Raw genomic sequence first — 20,313 nt, 5'->3', positions numbered from 1 at the left:
CACAATCTCCAGAAATAATGCCTTCACTGTATATTCCTTGGCTGTCAGAAACGATGTGATTCTATTTACACAGGCTAAGAGCCGTATGTTTGGCTTGTTGACCACAAGATTTAGAAGTCATCTAATTATAGGAATGAAAAACTAACCCTCACTTAAAGGAGAGATGGCAAATTCAGATGGGATTTAAAGCTACATGACAGAAGGAATAGTTGGGGGATTTATTATAAGTGATACATTTACTACAGATGACATGCTAGGATTCTCATATTTATAGAGTTTTTGTGAAGTCCCCAGCACTGCTGAGGAACCTGAGGTAGAAAGATTAATAGGATTCCATGCTTCTCACTGTTAGCCTGCTGTCAATATTGTATTTAATGAGGCCACATGTGCTATAAAGTATTTAAGAATTTTCTCTTTCTTCAAGCCGTGTATATATAATTAGACACAAATTGTCTAACATACTTGCATAAATCTTTCTCATCTTTTATATAAGAACTCAAAGTACTCTATAGACATTAAGTTAACAATACAAGTGAATCAGGCAAAGCAGCTCTTCCAATTATAACTAAAGCCTTCTTCACCCACTGTATAAATCTTCATAAAAGAATAGAGGCAGCCAGTAAATACAGCAATGAATCACTACCAATCCATGTATCACCAATTCCAATTCCCTCTGGCAAAATATTAACCTTTTAAAATATCCTCTATGTGTGCACACATACACATATGTGTATGTGAAATTAGTTGCTTATGGAAAGTGTTATTAACTGCAAAAGAAACAACTAACTAATGGACTAGACCTGCAATCAGAAACCCATGATGTCCTGCTTCTTTTTAATATCTGTGGTCAATGGTGATGATGATGATGATAAACTTTTACCCCCAGTTTCTAGAGCAGAAAGGATGCTATAACTAAAGATTTAACAACTGGATAGAAATCACAAATTACAAGAATAAAAACATTAGCTACTGTGAATTATTGTCAGGTAAGAATAAAGAAAATACTAACATGGAGTCTATTCAAATGATATTTCAAAAATATATATGTTTGAGCAATACCTCTCAACACAACACTTAAAAAAAACAAGGAAATGTACTACTATATACTACAGGCAACACAAACTACATACCCACCACATAAGAAACAAAATTATTTTAAGTAGACTTGAAACAATAAGGATAAGTGGTCCTTTGCTCTGCCCTTGCAAAACAACTATTGGGCTTGAGACATGACTCATTGAGTACGGGCACTTGCTATACAAGTGTAAAGACCTGAGTTTGAGTCCTTAATGCTGGTGAAAAGCCAGACAAGGCCGAATACCTGCCAATAACCCAGTGTTGTGTGGTAGAGACTTATTGTAAAGGATGAAAGCAGAGAACAACAGGGGAACTATTTCCCCTTGGCCTTTCATATGCATGCACACAGGCACATGCCCTGAACACATATATAAGTATAATACACACACACACATACACACACACACACACACACACACACACACACACACACACACACACAATTACATTTTCTTCCAAGAAACACTTGGGGAGGCAGACAACAAAGAGGAGGTCACATCTGTTTCCTTTGGTATCAGATTATAAACTGGAGTCCTGATGTCACAAACTACAACACACTCTTTAGAGGCCATCACTGGCTCTCCTGAAGAGTCCAACTTACTTTCGAGGAAGAAGAGTTCATTTGGGGGGTGGACTCAGAACACAGCATTAACAGAAGAAGATAAAACAATTTGTTTCCATTGAGTACCATCAGATATCTCAGATGCCTGTAAGTAATGGTACTTAGACATGCCTCATGCCTGCTAGGCACTTGGGGCTTTGGTGGGGACACATATTGATTTTTGGTAAAGGGGCAGTATGTAAATATTCGCAGTTATGTTAGCACCAGAAACTCAAACTGGTTATGTGTCAACTCATCCCAGTTCTCTGAAGAGCATTGGTGGTATAGAAATGTAAGACAAAAAAAAAAAAAAAAAAAAAAAAAAGAGGAAGAGACTGAGGTGAGCAAGTACCAACATATTCCATTCAAGGGCCTGAAGCTGCCTCAGCAAATCTAATTCTTGTTTGCTTATCTCTGTAAGTGCTGGGATCAAACCCAGGGCCCTACACAGTCTATACAAATTAATACTGGGCCACATTTCAGCCTTGTGTCGATTATATTTTGATCCAAGGTGTGACTACACTTCCCAGGATATCCTCAGACCTGCAATTCTCCTGTTAATAATGTCTGACTCAAATTAATTTTTAGGTCTTGCTTTTGGGTTTTCAAATAATGTGTTAAAAAAGGAACAGGCTACATACAAGCTGAGGTCAGGAGGTCAGCAGCATGTGATATGCACTAAGCACCTCCATGAACTCATCTGTATTCCAGGGTACAATCAGTACACCGAGGCTCCTCTCCCTTAGTACTCTGAGTTCTTAGTGGTTCTCATTAGAATTAGGAGTGCTTGGCTCAGACAGCAAGCTTCTTGAAGTTTTTGAAGAAAAAACGGAAAAAGAAAAGGAGATGTAGCATAAAGATATAGTAGAATTTATTTTTCATTTAATTTATTGAAATTTATTCATATCAAAATATGAATCTCCCTTAACTTGAAAAATATATCTATGTGATTGATGATGGGAAAGGAATCAGGAAACTGGTTTTGGTGCCTATGAGTGAGTGTGTGTGTGTGTAGGGTGCTCATATATATAGGTTTCCTAAATGATGGAAAATGCTTTTCCATTGTGACATCTTGGGGACATTGTTTTGTTCTCAATTAGCCCAGGAGTGGCCCTAGTTATTCATCTATACCAAGGTCCAGACCTCAGTGTTTGCTGCTTGGTCTTACATCTTTAGTCTACATTCATTTCAGAAGTACAATACCAATGATGTACTTGTAATTGTCAGCCTAGATGCTACTTTGAAATGCAAACAGATTACTTTATTGAACAACTCTACATCCTCTAAATTTAAATCTAGAAGGAATCAAAGCTAGAATCTCAATAAATAAAGAGATGTCAAGTCTAGAAGAGCATAACACTCAATGTACCTTCTAGCTGGTCCTACACAGTTCTACATCTGGTTAACAATGTCAACGACAGGAGGAGCAAGGGTTTGAATGGGAACTGATTCTATTCTTAAGCATTTGAACAGTTGGTCAATATCTGGTGGCACTGTTTGGGGAGCCTTAGGTGCTGCAGCCGACTGGATGAAGCGTATGACTAGATGCCTTGTAATGTGTCTAGTTACTCTCTTTGCTTCATGTTTTTGGATCAAGATGTGACATCCCAGGCTGGAGAGATCCAGCAATGGTGAAGACCATTTGCTATGTTTTCCAGAGACTCTGGTTCAATTCCCAGGATCTACATGGTGGCACATACTCATTTGTAACTCCAATAACAACTCCAGGGGCACAAGACATACAACTGGTGCAATACATACATGTAGGCAAAATATTAATACACAGAAATAAAAAATTAAATGAAAATGTCTCTGTACAAAGTCAAAATAATACCAAACTAGCTTCAAGATAACTGTGTCTTTCCATGAAAGGGGAGAGAAATTGCTGACTGAACATGCTTTCTCTACATAAAAATACTGTGATGTTTTCTCATTAAAAAAGAAAGGAAGAAACTTATGTATAAATATTTCATTTTAGATAGAAAGCTTTCAAGACAATTCTCTCTCTAAAAGGAGTGGGGTGGATCCTCCTCCTTGCTACTCTAATGGGAGTAAATGAAATAAAGCTGAAAACCAGGAGTTTTTGTGTTGACTTGGCACATTAAACAATAAATGTTCACTGTATTTTAATTGATGAACAACAGCAACAATGTAACTTAAGAATGTGCAGAACACAGCAAGCCCTTTATTGAAAATCTGAAAATATCACAGGCAATGAAGGCTAACACTAAAATAACTAGAAATGGAAGCACACATGGGGGACAGCTGTCTGCATCAGGGACCAACCTCAGGCACTGCGACTGGTACACTAAATATCAAAGTCAGCAACAGGAAACTACTACCACCACTACAACACAGTATCAAGACTAACTGCTCTGCCATGGTGCAAGGGTAAGGATCTGCAACCATCCTAAGGAGACTGAGAGATGTCAAATCAAGAGAAGCATCATGCAGCTACACTCAGTACCACACTGCCGCCAGAACACAGTGTGCCCTTTTTTTTAAATCTATCACTTTCTTTTGCAGGTTAAGATTCCAAAATGTAGGGGCTGGAGAGATGGCTCAAGTGGTTAAGAGCACTGACTGCTCTTCCAAAGGTGCTGAGTTCAACTCCCAGCAACCACATGGTGGCTCACAACCATCCATAATGAGGGCCCTCTTCTGGTTTGTCTGAAACAGCAACAGTGTACTTACTTATAATAAATAAATAATAATAAAAAAAAAAGATTCCAAAATGTAGCCATGCTTAGCTTCTTCGAAAGTTCAAAAATATAATTATTCCATATGGTCTTAGGATCTTAACAACTAAATACCATAGTAGAAAAGAGGCAGAGCACAAGGCAATAGTCAGTAGACAATTCTGAGAATGCTTATGCAGAACAACAACAAAATTTCAAGGACATAAAGTGCTACCCATAAAATTATGTCCATCACATTAACTAATACTGTGATGATTTAGAGGTGAAAAGAATTGAAGTATTTTGGAACAATGAAAAGGTTCTACCCAGTATTCTCAGCAGTAGAGCGTCTCTGCAGTTCAGCCTACAGTTGTGATCTGCAGTTTATAGGTCAGAAAGTGTGCTTGCTAAAGGACCATCCTGTACCAAAGGGTCTGAGCTTAGACCTGGGGTGTTAAGTCTGACCTTGTTTATGAAAGCTTTGTATTAGTTACTGTTTTTATGTATTTATGATGCAAAGGTGCCTGGGTTCTTAGGAATTTGTTTTCATCTGTTTCTTTCTATTATAGCTATACTGAATCACAACACACACACACACACACACACACACACACACACATACACACACACACACATGCACAGTTTAAGAAGAGGTTTATTAAGCAAAGCAAAGTAAAAGTATATTCATATACTCGGAGAGCTACTGGAACATGCTGGCCAAAAGAAGGACTAACAGCACATTGGGCTGTGTTATGGGATTGTTTTTAAGTTCACATGAATATTTATGAAGTGGGTAGATACTCATGGATATAAGGTAATCATCTCTCCCAAATCATGCTACAACAGACTTTATTTTAGGGCATTTCATCCCATTATCCTCTTGAAAAGCCTATAAGGAAGACCTAAACCATAATGCGAATGACATAATAAAGCTGGGGCCCTCTGAGGATTTGGTCTGTTCTTAGTGCATATGTGTGTTGATGGAGAAAGTCCCTTGGCACCTGGGTTTCTCATAAAGCTGGGAGAACTAACTGCAGTTTCAGAGATGTTTTACCATAGAGGGGCAAGACTGAGAATGTAGTTTTAATAAATTTGTAGGGGTGAATGTAACTGAGCATGAATCATCACTACGGGCATGTTTTTAACAAAAGCAATCTAGTTCAGAAATGGTATTCCAAGGGAGCCTACTTTGTTGCCTTCCTGATGCAACAGAAAAACTCAAGTCTGTAGATTTCCATGACTTCATGAAATTCACAGGCAAATGGATGGAACTAGAAAATATCATCCTGAGATAGGTAACACAGGCACAAAAGAATACACATGGTATGTACTCACTGATAAGTGGATATTAGGAAAAAAGCTAGGAATACCCATGATACAACTTACAGGCCATATGAAATTCAAGAAGAAGAAAGACCAAAGTGTGGATGCTTCAGTCTTACTTAGAAGAGGCAACAAAATAATCGAGGGAAGTAGAGGGTGGTAGGAACTTGGGAAGAAACAGGAGGAGGAGAGGAATAAAAGGAGGGAAGGATCAGGTATGGGTGGAGACAGGGGAGATGTACAAAGGGTCAGGAAATTGATCAGAGATGTGTAGCAATGTTGGGAGTAGCCAACAGAAAGTCCTCAATACCAGGAAAGCAAAAGGCTCCCAGGACCTAACGGGGATGACATTAGCTGAAATACCCAACAAAGGGGAGAGAGAACCTGTAGAGACCATATCCAGAGGTAAGACGCGCCCCCCAGTTGAGGGATGGGGCCCCCCACCCTTCTCAAAATTTTAACCCAGAATTGCTCATGTCTAAAGGAAATACAGAGACAAAGAGGGGAGCAGAGACTGATGGAAAGGCCATCCAGAGACTGCCCTACCTGGGGATAGATCCCATATGCAGCACCAAACCCTGACACTATTGGTGATGCCAAAAAGTTCTTGCTGACATGAGCCTGATACAGCTGTCTCCTGAGAGGCCCTGCCAGAGCCATATAAATACAGATGCAGATGCTTGCAGCAAACCATCAGACTGAGCACAAGGACACCAATGGAGGAGTTAGGGGAAGGACTGAAAGAGCTGAAGGGGTTTGTAACCCCATAGGTATATCAACCAACTAGACCCCCTTCCCCAGAGCTCCCATCAACCAGAGTACACACGAAGTGACCCATGGCTCCAGCTGCATAAGCAGCAGAGGATAACCTTATCTAGCATCAGTGGGAGGGGAGGCCCTAGGTCCTGCGAAGTAATACTAGGGTGGTGAGGTGGGAGTGGGTGGGTGGGTGGGGGAGCACCCTCATAGAACCAGGGGGAGGGGCTGGGATAGAGTATTTTCAGAGGGGAAACCAGGAAGGGGAATAACATTTGAAATATAAATAAATAATGTAACCAATACAAATTTTAAAAAAATTTTCATGAATAGTTTCAAAATAGCATGATATACTCTGTGCTAAAATGAGGTATTAATGATAAAGACAGAATCTAAAACTGCAATTTTAGATTCAAATGTTATCTCTGAGAGTCAATGGCTGGATGGTCTTATACAAATTATGCTAATTCTTTATGCCTTGGTTTACTTGAAAAACAGGCATATAGCTGGGGATGGTGATACATGCAAGATGTGGAAGCAAGAGAATGAAGAGTTCAAGATTATCCTTAGCTACAATCTAAGCTCAAACTCAGCTTGGGCTTTATGAGACCCTTTCACAAACAACAGCAATAAAGAAAAACAAAAATGGACATGAGTGTTTTCATAGTTCAAAGGATAAGTCCTAATATAAACATCCATTTATGCAATCATCATTAAAGTGATTTAGCTGACTTAGGTGCTATGATTATGATTCGTGTGTATATACAAACACATGGAACATATATATTCACATACATATAATCAGGTATAGGCATATATATACATGTTTACCTGGCAGTCATTGATAAAAGTTATATCTAATCAAAATCATCAGTTGTACAAAATAAATAAAGGTGCATATTGTTTGAGTTACAACATAAATGCCTTTTGTTCAGGGAAATTTTAAATGCTATCTTAATGCATCCAGCAATTAATTACCAGGGATCCAGGTAAAATTCTGTAGAGGGTACTTTTTTCTTGAACATTATGTACAATATGCATTAGTTATTAAAGGAACATTAGCATATCTGATCTATATTGAGTTGCATTTACTTTGTTACTAGTTTGCTCTTTGGTTACAAGACAGAAGTTACAAGAAAAGAATAAACAACTCTCTCCCATAATTGAGAAGTTCACATGACACACTTCTATAAACAAGCCTTACACTACAAGCAATGAAGATATGTATCTCATGGATGCATGGTATAGTACAAAAAACAAAAAAAGAAAGAAAAGAAAAGAAAAAAGAGAAAGAAAGAAGAAAAGAAGAGAAGGGAGGGAAGGGGAGAGAGGGAGGAATGAAAGGAAAAAGAAAAATGAAAGAAAGAAAGAAAGAAAGAAAGAAAGAAAGAAAGAAAGAGAGAAAAGAAAGAAAGAGAGAAAAGAAAGGAAGGAAGGAAGGAAGGAAGGAAGGAAGGAAGGAAGGAAGAAGGAAAGAAAGGGAGGAAGGAAGGAAGAAGGAAAGAAAGGAAGGAAGGAAGGAAGAAGGAAAGAAAGAAAGGAAGGAAGGTAGGAAGGAAGGAAGGAAGTTAGATGACCAGCAACACATTGTTGAGTCAAGCTTGTACAGCATTAATAATTGTATAGGGTTCAAAGGTCTAAAGAAAGTAAGAAAAAGAAGTCACCAAGCATCAGATCCATCAGAATCTGTCTCTTCCCATTCATGAACAGCAGGATTTAGAGTTTGCACATCCTCCAGACCACACACTTTGGAAGCATGCACTTCATTTATGATCCCATTTATGCTTCTTAAATGCCACAGTCCAATTTTGTACCCTTTCTTCTATGCTGTTTAGTATTTTATTGCCTACATCCTATTTCCTATTTGCTGCTTGAATGAGCAATTTCTAGGGCTTACCTACCTACTTCATCTTTTATTTCCCAAATTAAAAAGGGATACCAATGCTGCTCCCAACTCTGCTCTACAGCATCTAGAAATGCTTCACAAAAAAATAATTATATGAATGGTAAGTCATCCAAGGGAGGCTGAACCTACGCAGAAAAATACTGTCAGTGCCTTAAATATGGATGGAAGTACCATAACTTCAATAATTAATACAGAACAGGTAAGTAACATAGCTCAGTATTAAGATGTTTGGCTTCCTTCCTATATTTCCTGGTTTGAGGCAGAGAAGGTGAGTAGAAGCACCCCAAATCTCCAAGTGCATGTGAGTTTGAGTGGATATGATGATCCCATATGTAATACCAGCAGGAGTAGGAGGGTTGCTGACAGCTGAAGGCTAGCCTAGTGTAAATTGTGAGACTCTATCTCAAAACAAAACAAAGCAACCAGAGTGAGCATGGTGAAAAGAGGATGAAAGGGGGGAAGAAGTCACAAGAGTATCCAGGGGGAGCTTGGCTGTTGGGGACTTCTTTAAAATCATTTTGGAAATGAGCGTTTCTCTTTTCTTAGCTATAAACACATTACAGGAACTGGAACTTTGTTCCTGACTTGATGCAACTGCTACATGCATTGACCATGGATGGTCATGCAAGGTGCAGCTTACACACTTAGTATGACCGTGACTCACAGCCCCATCTATCCATGGTACCTCTTTCTTTCTCTGCATAGTTCTGCACTTGCTGGTGTGGTGATGGCAGGTAGCTCACACTCACTTAGTAAGGACTGTGGGCCAGCCATGCTCCATCACAGCTTCCTACAGATTGCCTTGACTATTATTCCCCGGGTCAATCCAATGTGAAAAGTATTCTCACAACCCCAGTTTCAATGAGACTCAAGAGATTCGGAGACAAAAGTGGTTTCTCCAGATGGTCAGAAGGACAATGATTTAATGGTTGTGTCAGTGTCCAAACCCGATATGAAAATCATTACCTCCACTACCATCAAAACAGAAGGCCGAATAGGTCAAGGCTACCAAGGTCAGGTAACTTGTGTGATATATAAAGGAGGTTCCATTCAGCATCAAACAATGCCCACTGATAGATACCGTGGTAAGACCCAGATACACAGGATGAACATAAACAGCATAAACCAAGATATAATATTCATATTATATAACACAATCATGACCTCAACTAGATTTACTATAAGGCACACACACACACACACACACACAGACACCCACAGACACCCACTCCCCCCGCACATTCTTGCCTGACTCTAAGCACATATCTTATTGTTTTACAACAGAATTATCAGTTTATTTCTTGCCTAATTTTCAATACATAGTAAAATTATTTCTATCAAATACTACAGAAACAGTCCCCCCACTACTTTCTGATTTGAGGTTCCTAGTTACCTTACTTGGTCCCCACCACACCCTTCCCCTTCGGTAGGCAGACCTGAGCGGTTAAATGCAGAAGGCGGCCTCTTACCTGCTTCAGGGCCTTTTTGGTGTGCTGCTGGAAGGAAGACACCAGCTTGCTTTGCACTGCCGTGTTCGTAAGGCTGCAATCTCGAGTGGAAGATACTTCATCCGTTACCTGCTTCGTACACACTAGAAGCAGAGAGAGATAATGATATTACTAATTTGAATTCCTTTTTTTACACCCACTGTAATTAACTCACTTGGAGCTTTTCTCCAGTTGAAAATGGATACTTAAAATACAGCAAAATAGCACAGTGCGAGGAGGCATATCTGGATTCAAAGAGAAGGGATCATTTAGTAACTGTGGCCGCAATTCCACTTGACTGCTATACGAACCTCAGCTTCCATTCCCACTGACAACTGAGGCTGTGCCCTAGAGCAAGTGTACCTCATACATACAGCCATGTGAGTGCCTTACAAGTTGGGGGTCAATAGACACTATGTCTACCTGCATATGCAGATCCTACATTGAAACCATCTTAGTGAATGACATTATCTTAAACAAATCCAGGTCCACAGACTAAAAACGACTCTTGGATTCAATAGCTGGTCTCTAGAGAATTCATGGAGGCCCAGGCTGTGTTTCTCTTTCTGTGGGGTAAGATCTATGATTCTTGCTATCAACACAAGACAATTGTTTTGTCAAACAATTTCTCCTTTGCAGATAGCAATGTGTTCTGTTCAATTTGTCAGTTTTGGGGGGCTTCCTTTTGCCTGTTGTACATGGGAAGTTGGATCTCCAAACAGTGCTGCTGAGAACTGATGTCTTTCTGAAGTGAGAGCTCAAGGAGCACAGGGTGTCTACTGCTCTGTGACCCATCTGTCTGGGACTTCCTCCTTCAGCCCTCTTCCAGCTAAGAGGCTCTGGGCAGGGATAAGGAGAAGCCCCAGCTATCCACACACTTGAGGAAGGAGTAAGACTTGCAGAAGCAAAGAGAGGAGAAAGTAGCAAGACAAGTCACAGAATGGAGGCATATGTCAAAGGCAGGAGGCAGGAGGAAGTTTCATGGAAGAAAATAACTCAAGAACATATTGTCAAAGCTCAAAACAAGGCCTTTTAAGGGCACTGGGTACAAGATAAGTCAAGACTATTTTCCAAGTGATGGCAAATTAGGGGAGGAGGTTCTGAACAGACTTTTAAAGAATCCTTACAGAATAGAGACTGTTCAGTTATCAATAATCAGAACATATCCCCCAATAAAAGAAAGAAATAGTTACCGCAAAATGGATAGAGTCTTTATATAATATTTGCTTTTGAAAGACTCTAGCACATTTCATGTACAAATGAACACGTAATTCATTGGAAAGTTTTGTTTAAATCAGTGTTAATTAAGTTTTGTTTTAATACAGAAAGTAATCCTGAAGCCAAAATGAACATATTTAGCAAAAAAAAAAAAAAATGTTAATTACTGTTAATTACTTTTCTAGAAACTTTACAAATGGGATCTCAGCTCTTACAGCTTGATTGTTGTAAAGGGGGAAAAGTGTCATCTTCGTGTAAAGAGGAAAGAAGAGTAGAGCCCAGAAAGGCTAATTAAGTCAAACAGTGTTTGACTTGAACACTGACAATGAACTCACGCCTGGAATCCCAAGCTAGCCCACTCCTGGCACTGACTGTCTTCAGATCTGATACAGAAAATTCCACACAACATGAGTTTGGATGTACTAAGTTAATAGGGCTTAAAGCATTAGGTTATTCAGTAATAGAGTAATGGAAATGATACAGTAAACACATTTTTTTTGTTTTTTTTTTTTTGTTTTTTTTCAAGACAGGTTATCTCTGTATAGCTCTGGCTGTCCTGGAACTCACTCCCTAACTGCCTCTAAGGCAGCCTTGCTTCTCCCTACCATCCACCTTGGAAGTCAGTGTTCACAGATCTGACGGTCCCTGCAGTGATGGGAGGTATTCCCATGCTCGCCATAGCAGCCCTGAAGTCAGCAACTCAGGACAGATTTACATGGAAAGACAAGCTCATTACACTGGATTTTAAATTGGATTTTCATTAAATTTATTTAAAGCATCTATTTTTTTTCAGTTAACTTGATTGCTGTGCTTATCAAGAACTGAAGAAGAAGAAAACAAAGGTAGTTTGTATGACAAAAATTTATATATAAAATGTTTTAATTAAAATAATCTTTTGAAAAAAATATATATTAAAGTCAATTAAGACACATAGGAAAGCAAACTCAAAAAATATGCCCTGCAAACGGCTTGAAAGTTGCACAAAACAGGCACTAAGCACAGATGTATTTCCCTGTGCCATCTGTCCTCAGCACCTTGCTTCAAGAGGAATGCCACAGTTTTACTTATTTGTTTGCTTGTTTGTTTATTTGCATAAGAAAATAAAATAAAATTTCAAAGTCAAAGCTAAAGTCATTAAGCTTACATAAAATGGCAGGAGTGCTGAGGGTACAAACCGCAGTGCATGCTGGTCCCTGGACTGTGTTCAGCCACTGTCAGGAAGGCCTTTCCTTCTGGTGCTGCTGTATGTCCCACTAGACCACTCTCACAAGAAACAGCCCTTTTGAGAGATCTTTACTTCAACGCCTCCTACAGGAAAGGGTGCTGACTTCAACCATTTTCATTTCTATTCATTTTCTTCTGAGGTTTCCTAGTAGTTTCTTAAAACAACCAGAGCTGACACCCTCAAATATCAGCATGTTCCTATAGAAAAGCCATTGATATAGCAGCTGAAAAATACTGCAATGAATAGATACCAGAGAAATGGAGGCAACACTGTGCCACCCGTGTGGTTTCAGTAATTCTCTAAAAGTGAGTTGGGTCTTATTAGGTCTTATTGTTTATTAACTGTTAGTTCAGTCACTCAGCTTTTGCTAAACACTTTCATTCATGTGCAGAATGATATGAGATGCACAAAAGGAGAGAGTAAACGGGCATTATAGTGATGGTTTCATAAACACAGGGGTATGCACACACATTAGACATTGAGCAGATCCCCCTCACATCCTTAGACTCCCCTTTCTTACCTTTAGCCTTTGCTCTCCAAATAGTTATGTTTCTATTTTTATGGCATATCTGTATGTATGTATGTATGTATGTATGTATGTATGTATGTATGCGTGTGTGTGTGTGCGTATGATAGGATTGAAAATGGAGAGAAAATATATGATATTTGTTTCCTAAATATATTTAATTTGCTTGATATGATAGCCTCTAATGGGAACTATAGACCATTTTCAAAAGATAAACACAAAAATGTACATGGTTCTATTGTGGGAGCATGAGGTTTATCTTTATTTAAATCATCATATAATGTGTGAGATGCCATTATGTCATTTTAATGTATGTGTTTATGGTTCCTATGCCTGTCCTTCCTCCCTCTTGCATCCATCATCCACTCATGGCTCTGAGACAGACATTTTTCCTCTCTCATGTGCACAGATGCCCACCTCCCCCCTCCATATCACCTACTCTTGCCCCCTCTTGATCTCCTTTATAAATCTGTAGATTTTATCCACACATGTAGCTGATCACACATACATGTACACATTATAAAACCAAAATACTTTTGTTATAAAAAAGAAATACTTTTGTTCAAAGAACAATGGTGTAAAATAACTAATCCCAATGATAGCTCTGCCAGTGGAAACATAATAGTGATAACTATACTTTGTCTTGACAGATCAATAAGTGAGTGATTCCAGAGTAGTAGCCACATGGGAAATTGCCCAATGGACTCAGCATGGATTACAATGTGTTCTGTGTGTAATACTTACATTTGAAATTGTGTAAGCAGATATTCTGGATCGATGCAGCAACTAAATGCATGCCAGAAAGTATAAAAACTGACATACAAAAGAACAGGCAACTCAGTTGACCCCAATTAAAAATTTCCTGGACTCCAGTTCTTTCAGAGAAAAGTAATTCCTTAATCCTTTTTGGATCCAGCCTATGGAGAAGTCTGCTCTGAAATGAATCCTGTGCCAAGGTGGGGGCAGTCAACTGGACCCAAGCAAGCTTTCTTGTTGAAAAAAAAAAAAAACACTCCAAAGATATGATATGCCAAAACAAACCAGCAGCAGAAGACTGCTAGCAATAAAGTAACAGAAATAGCAATTTTCCAAAGAAGCCATTAAAAGTCTCAACACCTTAACCATTAAGAATCTTGATATTATTCAACACAATAATATGTATGAATAAAATAGAGTCGAGAAAGAAATTCTTACTAAGTTTCCAAAATCTGTTTCAATGGCTCTGTGGAGCCTTATTGCAGAAAACAAAGCAAAGCAAAAACAGCAAAAACAAAAAACCCAAAATAAACCAAAAGTAATGGTGAATAAGGTGTTAATATTATATTTTCCTAGTTTGCTTTTCTATTGCTATGGTAAACTCGTGTCTAAAAGTAACCCAAGGAGGAAAGTGTCTTATACTTCCAGGTCAAAACCCATCACTGATCGAATTTGCAATCCTCTACTATACACATGCTGCCAGAACAATCAGACCCCTCCATGTGCAGTCCTTGGTTGGTGGTTGAGACCCTGGGAGCTCTGAGGGTACTAGTTAGTTCATATTGTTGTTCGTCCTAAGGGGCTGCAAACCCTTCAGCTCCATTGATCCTTTCTCTAACTCCTTCACCGGGGACCCTGTACTCAGTTCGATGGATGGCTGTGAGCCTCTATATCTGTGTTAGTCAGGTACTGTCAGAGCTTCTCAAGAGATAGCCCTGTGAAGGTTCTGTGCCCCAGTGTAGGGGAATGCCAGGGCCAGAAAGTGGGAGAGGGTGGGGTGGCAGGCATGGGGAAGGGGGAGGCAACAGGGGTTTGTTTTTGTTGTTTTTGTTTGTTTCTTTGTTTTTTGGAGGGGAAACTGGGAATGGAGAAATTTACATGTAAATAAAGAAAATATCTAAAAAAATAAATCCATCACTGAGGGAAGTCAGGGCATCAACTAAAGGCAGAAATCTGGAGCAGCAACTATGAAGGAATGTTGCTTTGCTGGTTCGCTCTCTGACTATCTCAGGCATCTTTTTTGTTCAGGCTTAGACCACCTGCTAGGGATGGCACCATCTACAGTGGTCTGGGTTCCCCTATGTCCATTAGAAATAGAGGAATGCCTCATACACATGCAGTCCAAAAGAGGTAATTCTTTATTTAAGGTTCCTTCTTCCCAGATGTGACAAGTTAATAATAAAATCTAATAAGGGCATACATGTATGTATGTGTGCATATGTGTATGCATGTATACATGTGTGTGTGCATGTTTACATGTGTGTATGCATGTGTACATGTGTATGCATATATTGTGCATGTGTGTGCATGCATGTATACATTGTGTATGGGTGTATATTCATAAGTATGTTGCATGTGTGCATTTACTTGCATGATTGTCACAAAAAACAAACTCCTGATTCTCCTTCATGATTTTGTGGCTGATATCAACTAGCAAATTGCAGCTGCCCATCACAGAACTGGGTATACCACAACTGATTCAGAATGTCAAACAATGGTCAATAAACACTTTGGTTTGTACTGGACAAAACACTGACGTTCCAATGGAAAATAAATATTTCCTACACAGATGTGGTGATAGGAATCACTCCTTCTAAGCATTGATTAGTCTGCCATTCCAATTTCATCCTGCTAAAACCTCTGAGTATATGTCAAAGCATCCCTTTAAACACCGATTAGACAAAGAAAAAGCAGCAACCTAAAATGACATATTTAACAAGAAAAGCATACCTAAGAAGTCATAGCTTCTTGGTGTGTAACTTTCAAGCTATCATACAAAGAGGAAGGATTTCTCAGAATAATAGAAAGAAACATAACAGATTCTATTTGTACGGGGTAACACCTGTTTTAGATTGCCCTCTGGCAAGGTATGAGTGTGTGTGCACATATATTTGTGCTTAAATACACTTGTATGTATATCTCTGATGTCTTTCCTCCTAGACTGCCCACCTACTTCTTGAGACAAGTATCTTACCGGGACATGGGATCCTCTGATTCCGCCAGGCTTGCTGACCAGTGATTCCCCAAAATCTACGTTCCCAATGCTGGAATGTTAAATATTTTCCACTGCACACAGATTTCAATGTGGGTGATGGGCGTCAAACTCAGGTTCTCACCTGAGTTATCACCCCAGCTCCCTAATTATTTCTTTTATATTGGCAAAGATACCCCAGTCTTCCATGCTACTCAGTTTTCTGGAATAGCTGCATAGAAATAGAACAATAGACCCAGAAAAATCAAACATAGGAAAGTCCACGGAAAGTATTAAGAGCAAAGGGCAAGTGTGGGCCAAGGGCAAGGGCTTCACTAACAAGCTTATTGCTAATCACCTCTCATGTCAGTATGTAAAGAGTCAGGCCAGGCACACAGATAGCTGTTTGAGAAACACTTATAAAGAGTCACTTTACAGGCAAAAAAATGGAGTATCTGGCACCAGGGAGAACAGAGTCTTTAAAGAGCAGGGCTGCCTTACTCTGATGTACGTCTCATATGATATAAATCAAAATTAGCTTGTTAAGATGAATAATTGGGGCGTACCTTTAATTGTATTTTTATTTGAGGGAGCTTGTTTTTCTTATGAGATCACACTCCTCATCTTTCTCGTTTCATGAAAATTTCCCTCTTGTAACACAAGAGAGGTTGGGAAATGATATGTAACAGAACTTTATCTGCACTGAAAAGCAAACTTTCTCTTCCTCCATGGCTCTGAGCTGTTAAAACTGACTAAAACCCATTTATACATGAACAGAGTTCAGAGTTCAAGGAGGGAGATTTAGGAAAAAGAGGCCCCTGATGGATGAAAGAACTGGAAGGAATATTTAAATCATGTTTGAAGGAGGGGGAGTGAGTCATTTGGGGAAGACAAGGGGGGTGGGGAGGAGATGGTAACCAGCTGTTCTCTATCATGGGGCAGCAGAAGAAAGGAGAAAACTGCTTTAATTAAAAGCACAAAAGACTCAGCATAAGGAAACCCTTCTTTGCTATAAAGGTTATCAAAAGCACAGAGCAAAACGCGTAGGGTCTGAGTGGAAGATTCTTTGATATCTCCCTGGATATGTTGTTTAAAAAAGTTTCCTTAAATGGACTGTGTTTAAGACAAATCAGGGCACAATGCTCTTTGGAAACCTCTTTTATTTCTTCACGAACTATGAAATCTGTGGGCAGAGATGAAAGCCTGAGGAATGGGAAGGCGTGGGCAGAGGAAGTTTTCCATCCCACCCATGGTCATTTCTCTAAAGTATTCTCTTTTCTCTGTACTCTCTTCCATATGTAGCTAACACAACAAAATTGTCACATACTTAAGTTCCTGGAGCCCACCAAAGTAGAGCAGGTGTCTTCATTAGTTAACAAGCTATTGACTAAAATGCAGAGATGCTAGATAAAGGGAAATTTTATTTACCCCACCCCCACCCCATGCTATCTCTTCTTCAATGGGCAAGTGGAAGTCTGCTTAAAACATCCTACATATCCCACCCCAAGCACATGCGTGTAGACATGTTGTACCACTAAACATGTCACACTGGGGCACTGCAAGTAAACAGCAAAACAAGACCCTACGGTGGTTCATCTTGAGTGTCACCCTGACTCAATTTAGAGTCCCCTAGGAGACAGACATATGGGTGTAACTTTTAAGGCTGTTTCCAAGGAGATTAACTAAGAAGGACAACCTTGAATGTTGGTTGGACCATCTCAAGGACTGAAATCTGGAGTTAATTTAAAAAGGAAAAAATGAGCTGAGCACCAGCATTTATCTCTCTGCTGCCTGACAGGGGGGAACATGAAACACTGCTTTTTGCTATGCAATCACTGCTCAAACTGGGAGGAAAAATAAATAAATAAATTCTTCCTTTCTTAAGTTGCCTTGTTCGGGTATTTTTGCCATGGCAGTAGGACAAGGTAACTAATGTAGTGAGCTCAAGTCATAATCCGCTTTATAACCTTCTATCTGTGTCCCCACCCCTTCCGATGTGAATATGCTATAGAATAAGTACACACTGTAAGCATTCCTGCAGGGAGCTCAAGCCTTCATTAGAAACTTTCCACATATTCCATGAAGCTCCTGGTCTCTGTGTAGTTGATGTATTAACAGAGATATTACCCATACACTTGAGCCATTTTAAAACACCTTTCACTTTTAATAGTTTTATTACACACACACACACACACACACACACACACACTAAGACCCCCTCAAAGTGTAACCTCTCAGCCAAAGAAAATAGTGACTTGAATAATGTTTCATTATATTAACACAACCCTGCCAAGAATCACACAACCAAAATCCACTTGTAAAACTAGCCATAAAGAATAATGAAAAAGAGTCATATAAAATTCTTGAAATGGTGAAATCATTATATATACTGGGATTTAAGGTCTAAATATTGGATATGTGTTTGTGTTTCTCTCTGTCTCTCTGTCCCTCCATTCCTCCATTCTTCTCTGTTTCTTTCTCTCTCCCTATTCCCTCTCCTATCTTCCCCTGCCCTTTCTGTAAATGGAAACTTCAAAAATACTAATTCCCTGGCTTGTGTGTGGCTTCCTCCCTGTAGCCACTAGTGTTAATAGCAAGCAGAACTTTTTTCTTTTCTCTTCCCCACCTCTTTTTTGATCTATGTAGATTAAAATTATATATTCTCTGGTTTCATTATTAAAGGGAATACTTTACTGTTTATCTTAAGCATGAAATGTATTACGGCTATAACAGAGACACTTTTTCTCATTAATAACAACTTTTAAGTAGAGAATGAAGAGGGTAAAGACTGTATACTATAAAATATTATGAGTCCTGCAAGAGAGTAATACATTGTAAACCAACTTAATATGTGAGGAAAACCATGATACACCTGTGTATTATGCTCAAAAAACAACTCAGACACAAACACACTCATAAATCTGTTTAAAGTAGATCATAAAATTCATAATATTTTCTTTGTGTGACACAGATCTATACTTACATAGGCATAACTTGTCATGGCTTGTCAACACAGATATATCAGCTGATCCACCTAAATCACTCTTTGATCTCCAGAGCTTAGCTTATAAAATTTGAGCAGTTTACGTTTTCAAGTCTATGTGTTCAATACTTGTTCACTTCAAAGACTGCTCAGAAGTCAAAGAAACATGGGCACAGCCATAGTTCTTTGTCACAAAAATTCTACTTTCAAAAATATATCTCTTTTCCATACTGTAGACAACAAAACTTTAATAAATATATTTTGGAAAAGAAGCTGACATTTTCTAAGAATTGGTTCTTGTAGTCAGCTGACTCCAAGAGAAGGTTAAGGTAGGCCTTCAGTGCTTTGAATTCTACTAAAAGGGCTGGCATTCTGATAGTATAGCACTATAATATATATTGGTTGATATAGCTTTATCCTTAGGATTTACTTTATTTTCAAGTTAAGCATATGTGTGTTTATCTATTCGTGTTAATACAGGCAAGAAGAAGGGGTCAGATCTCCTGGAGCTGGAGTCAGGAAAACTGAGACGTGAACTCTTGAAGATCAATAGGCACTCTTAAGCATCTCTCCAGTCCCAGTTCACTATTGACATTTTCATTTCCTATACATATTTGTTCCTCTCTCTGATAGAATAACAAATGCCGATTTATCGTTATTAATTTTAAATAACTCAGTGATACCAGGCTGGTTCTTTCAATTGTGCTAAAGATATCTTAGCAATTACTGGTTATTATCCACCTAGATCCTTTCAGTCTCTACACCTAAGAGGCAAAATGAGGGGGCTACAAACAGAAGGACAGATTGTGGGCCCATCACTCCTCATCATTTTGTGCTTTTCTCCCCTGCTTCTCCCTTATATCCACACCCACACACGTGGAAAACTTTCTCAGGGCTCATATTGGAAGGGCAGATTATCTCTATGAGAGCTGATAACTGTTCCTTGTCGTTCTAGTCAGAGTTTTAGAATACTTTGAAACTGGCTTGTGGTGTCAGATACACACCTGGGCTTGGATACAGTGTGAGAGAGAGGTTTCTAAGACTGTTCTTTGAGATCAAATCAAATAACAAAGCCTTAGCGAGTGTCTGCATCACAGAAAAGCTGTGGATATCAAAATATATGTAAGTACATGCAAGGTGGGCTGTTTGCAAAGGCTGGACATAGCCCATACTCAATATATTTTCACTCTCTAGGTTTTCCACACTATACATGGTACTTTTTTGGATAGGAAATATGCTTGTCCTGCAAGAAGTAATTATGGTTTGCAATAAGATACAAAGGTGGGTGAGCCAAGGAGTACTCAAGGAAATAAGCTATTTACTATTCTTTCAGTGATTTCCCCAAAGCAATTTCCCTAATGCAACTTCAAAGGCTATGCCAGGAAATCTAATTTGGGTCACATTTGCTGGATATGTGTGGGTCTGAGTTATTCTGTGAAGTAACTAATCACATGTCAAATTAGGGAAGTCTGCTTATCCCTGTTTTGAGTTAATTACTGGCTGAGGGCTTCTCCCCTATCTTCTATCCATGCCCAGTCACTAAAATCCTTGTCTCCTCTGGAATTCATGGTCAGTCATTAGCAAAC

At 39.1% G+C, this 20,313-nt stretch overlaps 1 protein-coding gene across 7 annotated transcripts in view; it reads right to left on the bottom strand.

Annotated features, from left to right (window-relative positions):
- Asxl3 (ASXL transcriptional regulator 3) overlaps window positions 1-20,313 on the bottom strand; it is a 173,996-nt gene that overhangs the window by 82,922 nt on the left and 70,761 nt on the right. For all 7 annotated transcript variants that reach the window (XM_031365075.1, XM_031365076.1, XM_031365080.1 and 4 more), the window contains one exon: window positions 9,811-9,932. In XM_031365075.1, the coding sequence (XP_031220935.1) occupies window positions 9,811-9,932 (122 nt within the window). The remainder of the gene's footprint in view (window positions 1-9,810; window positions 9,933-20,313) is intronic.

This window comes from Mastomys coucha, unplaced genomic scaffold (genome assembly GCF_008632895.1).
Source record: "Mastomys coucha isolate ucsf_1 unplaced genomic scaffold, UCSF_Mcou_1 pScaffold13, whole genome shotgun sequence".
Classification (NCBI taxonomy): domain Eukaryota; kingdom Metazoa; phylum Chordata; class Mammalia; order Rodentia; family Muridae; genus Mastomys; species Mastomys coucha.
This window is presented reverse-complemented; position numbering and strand designations above follow the sequence as displayed.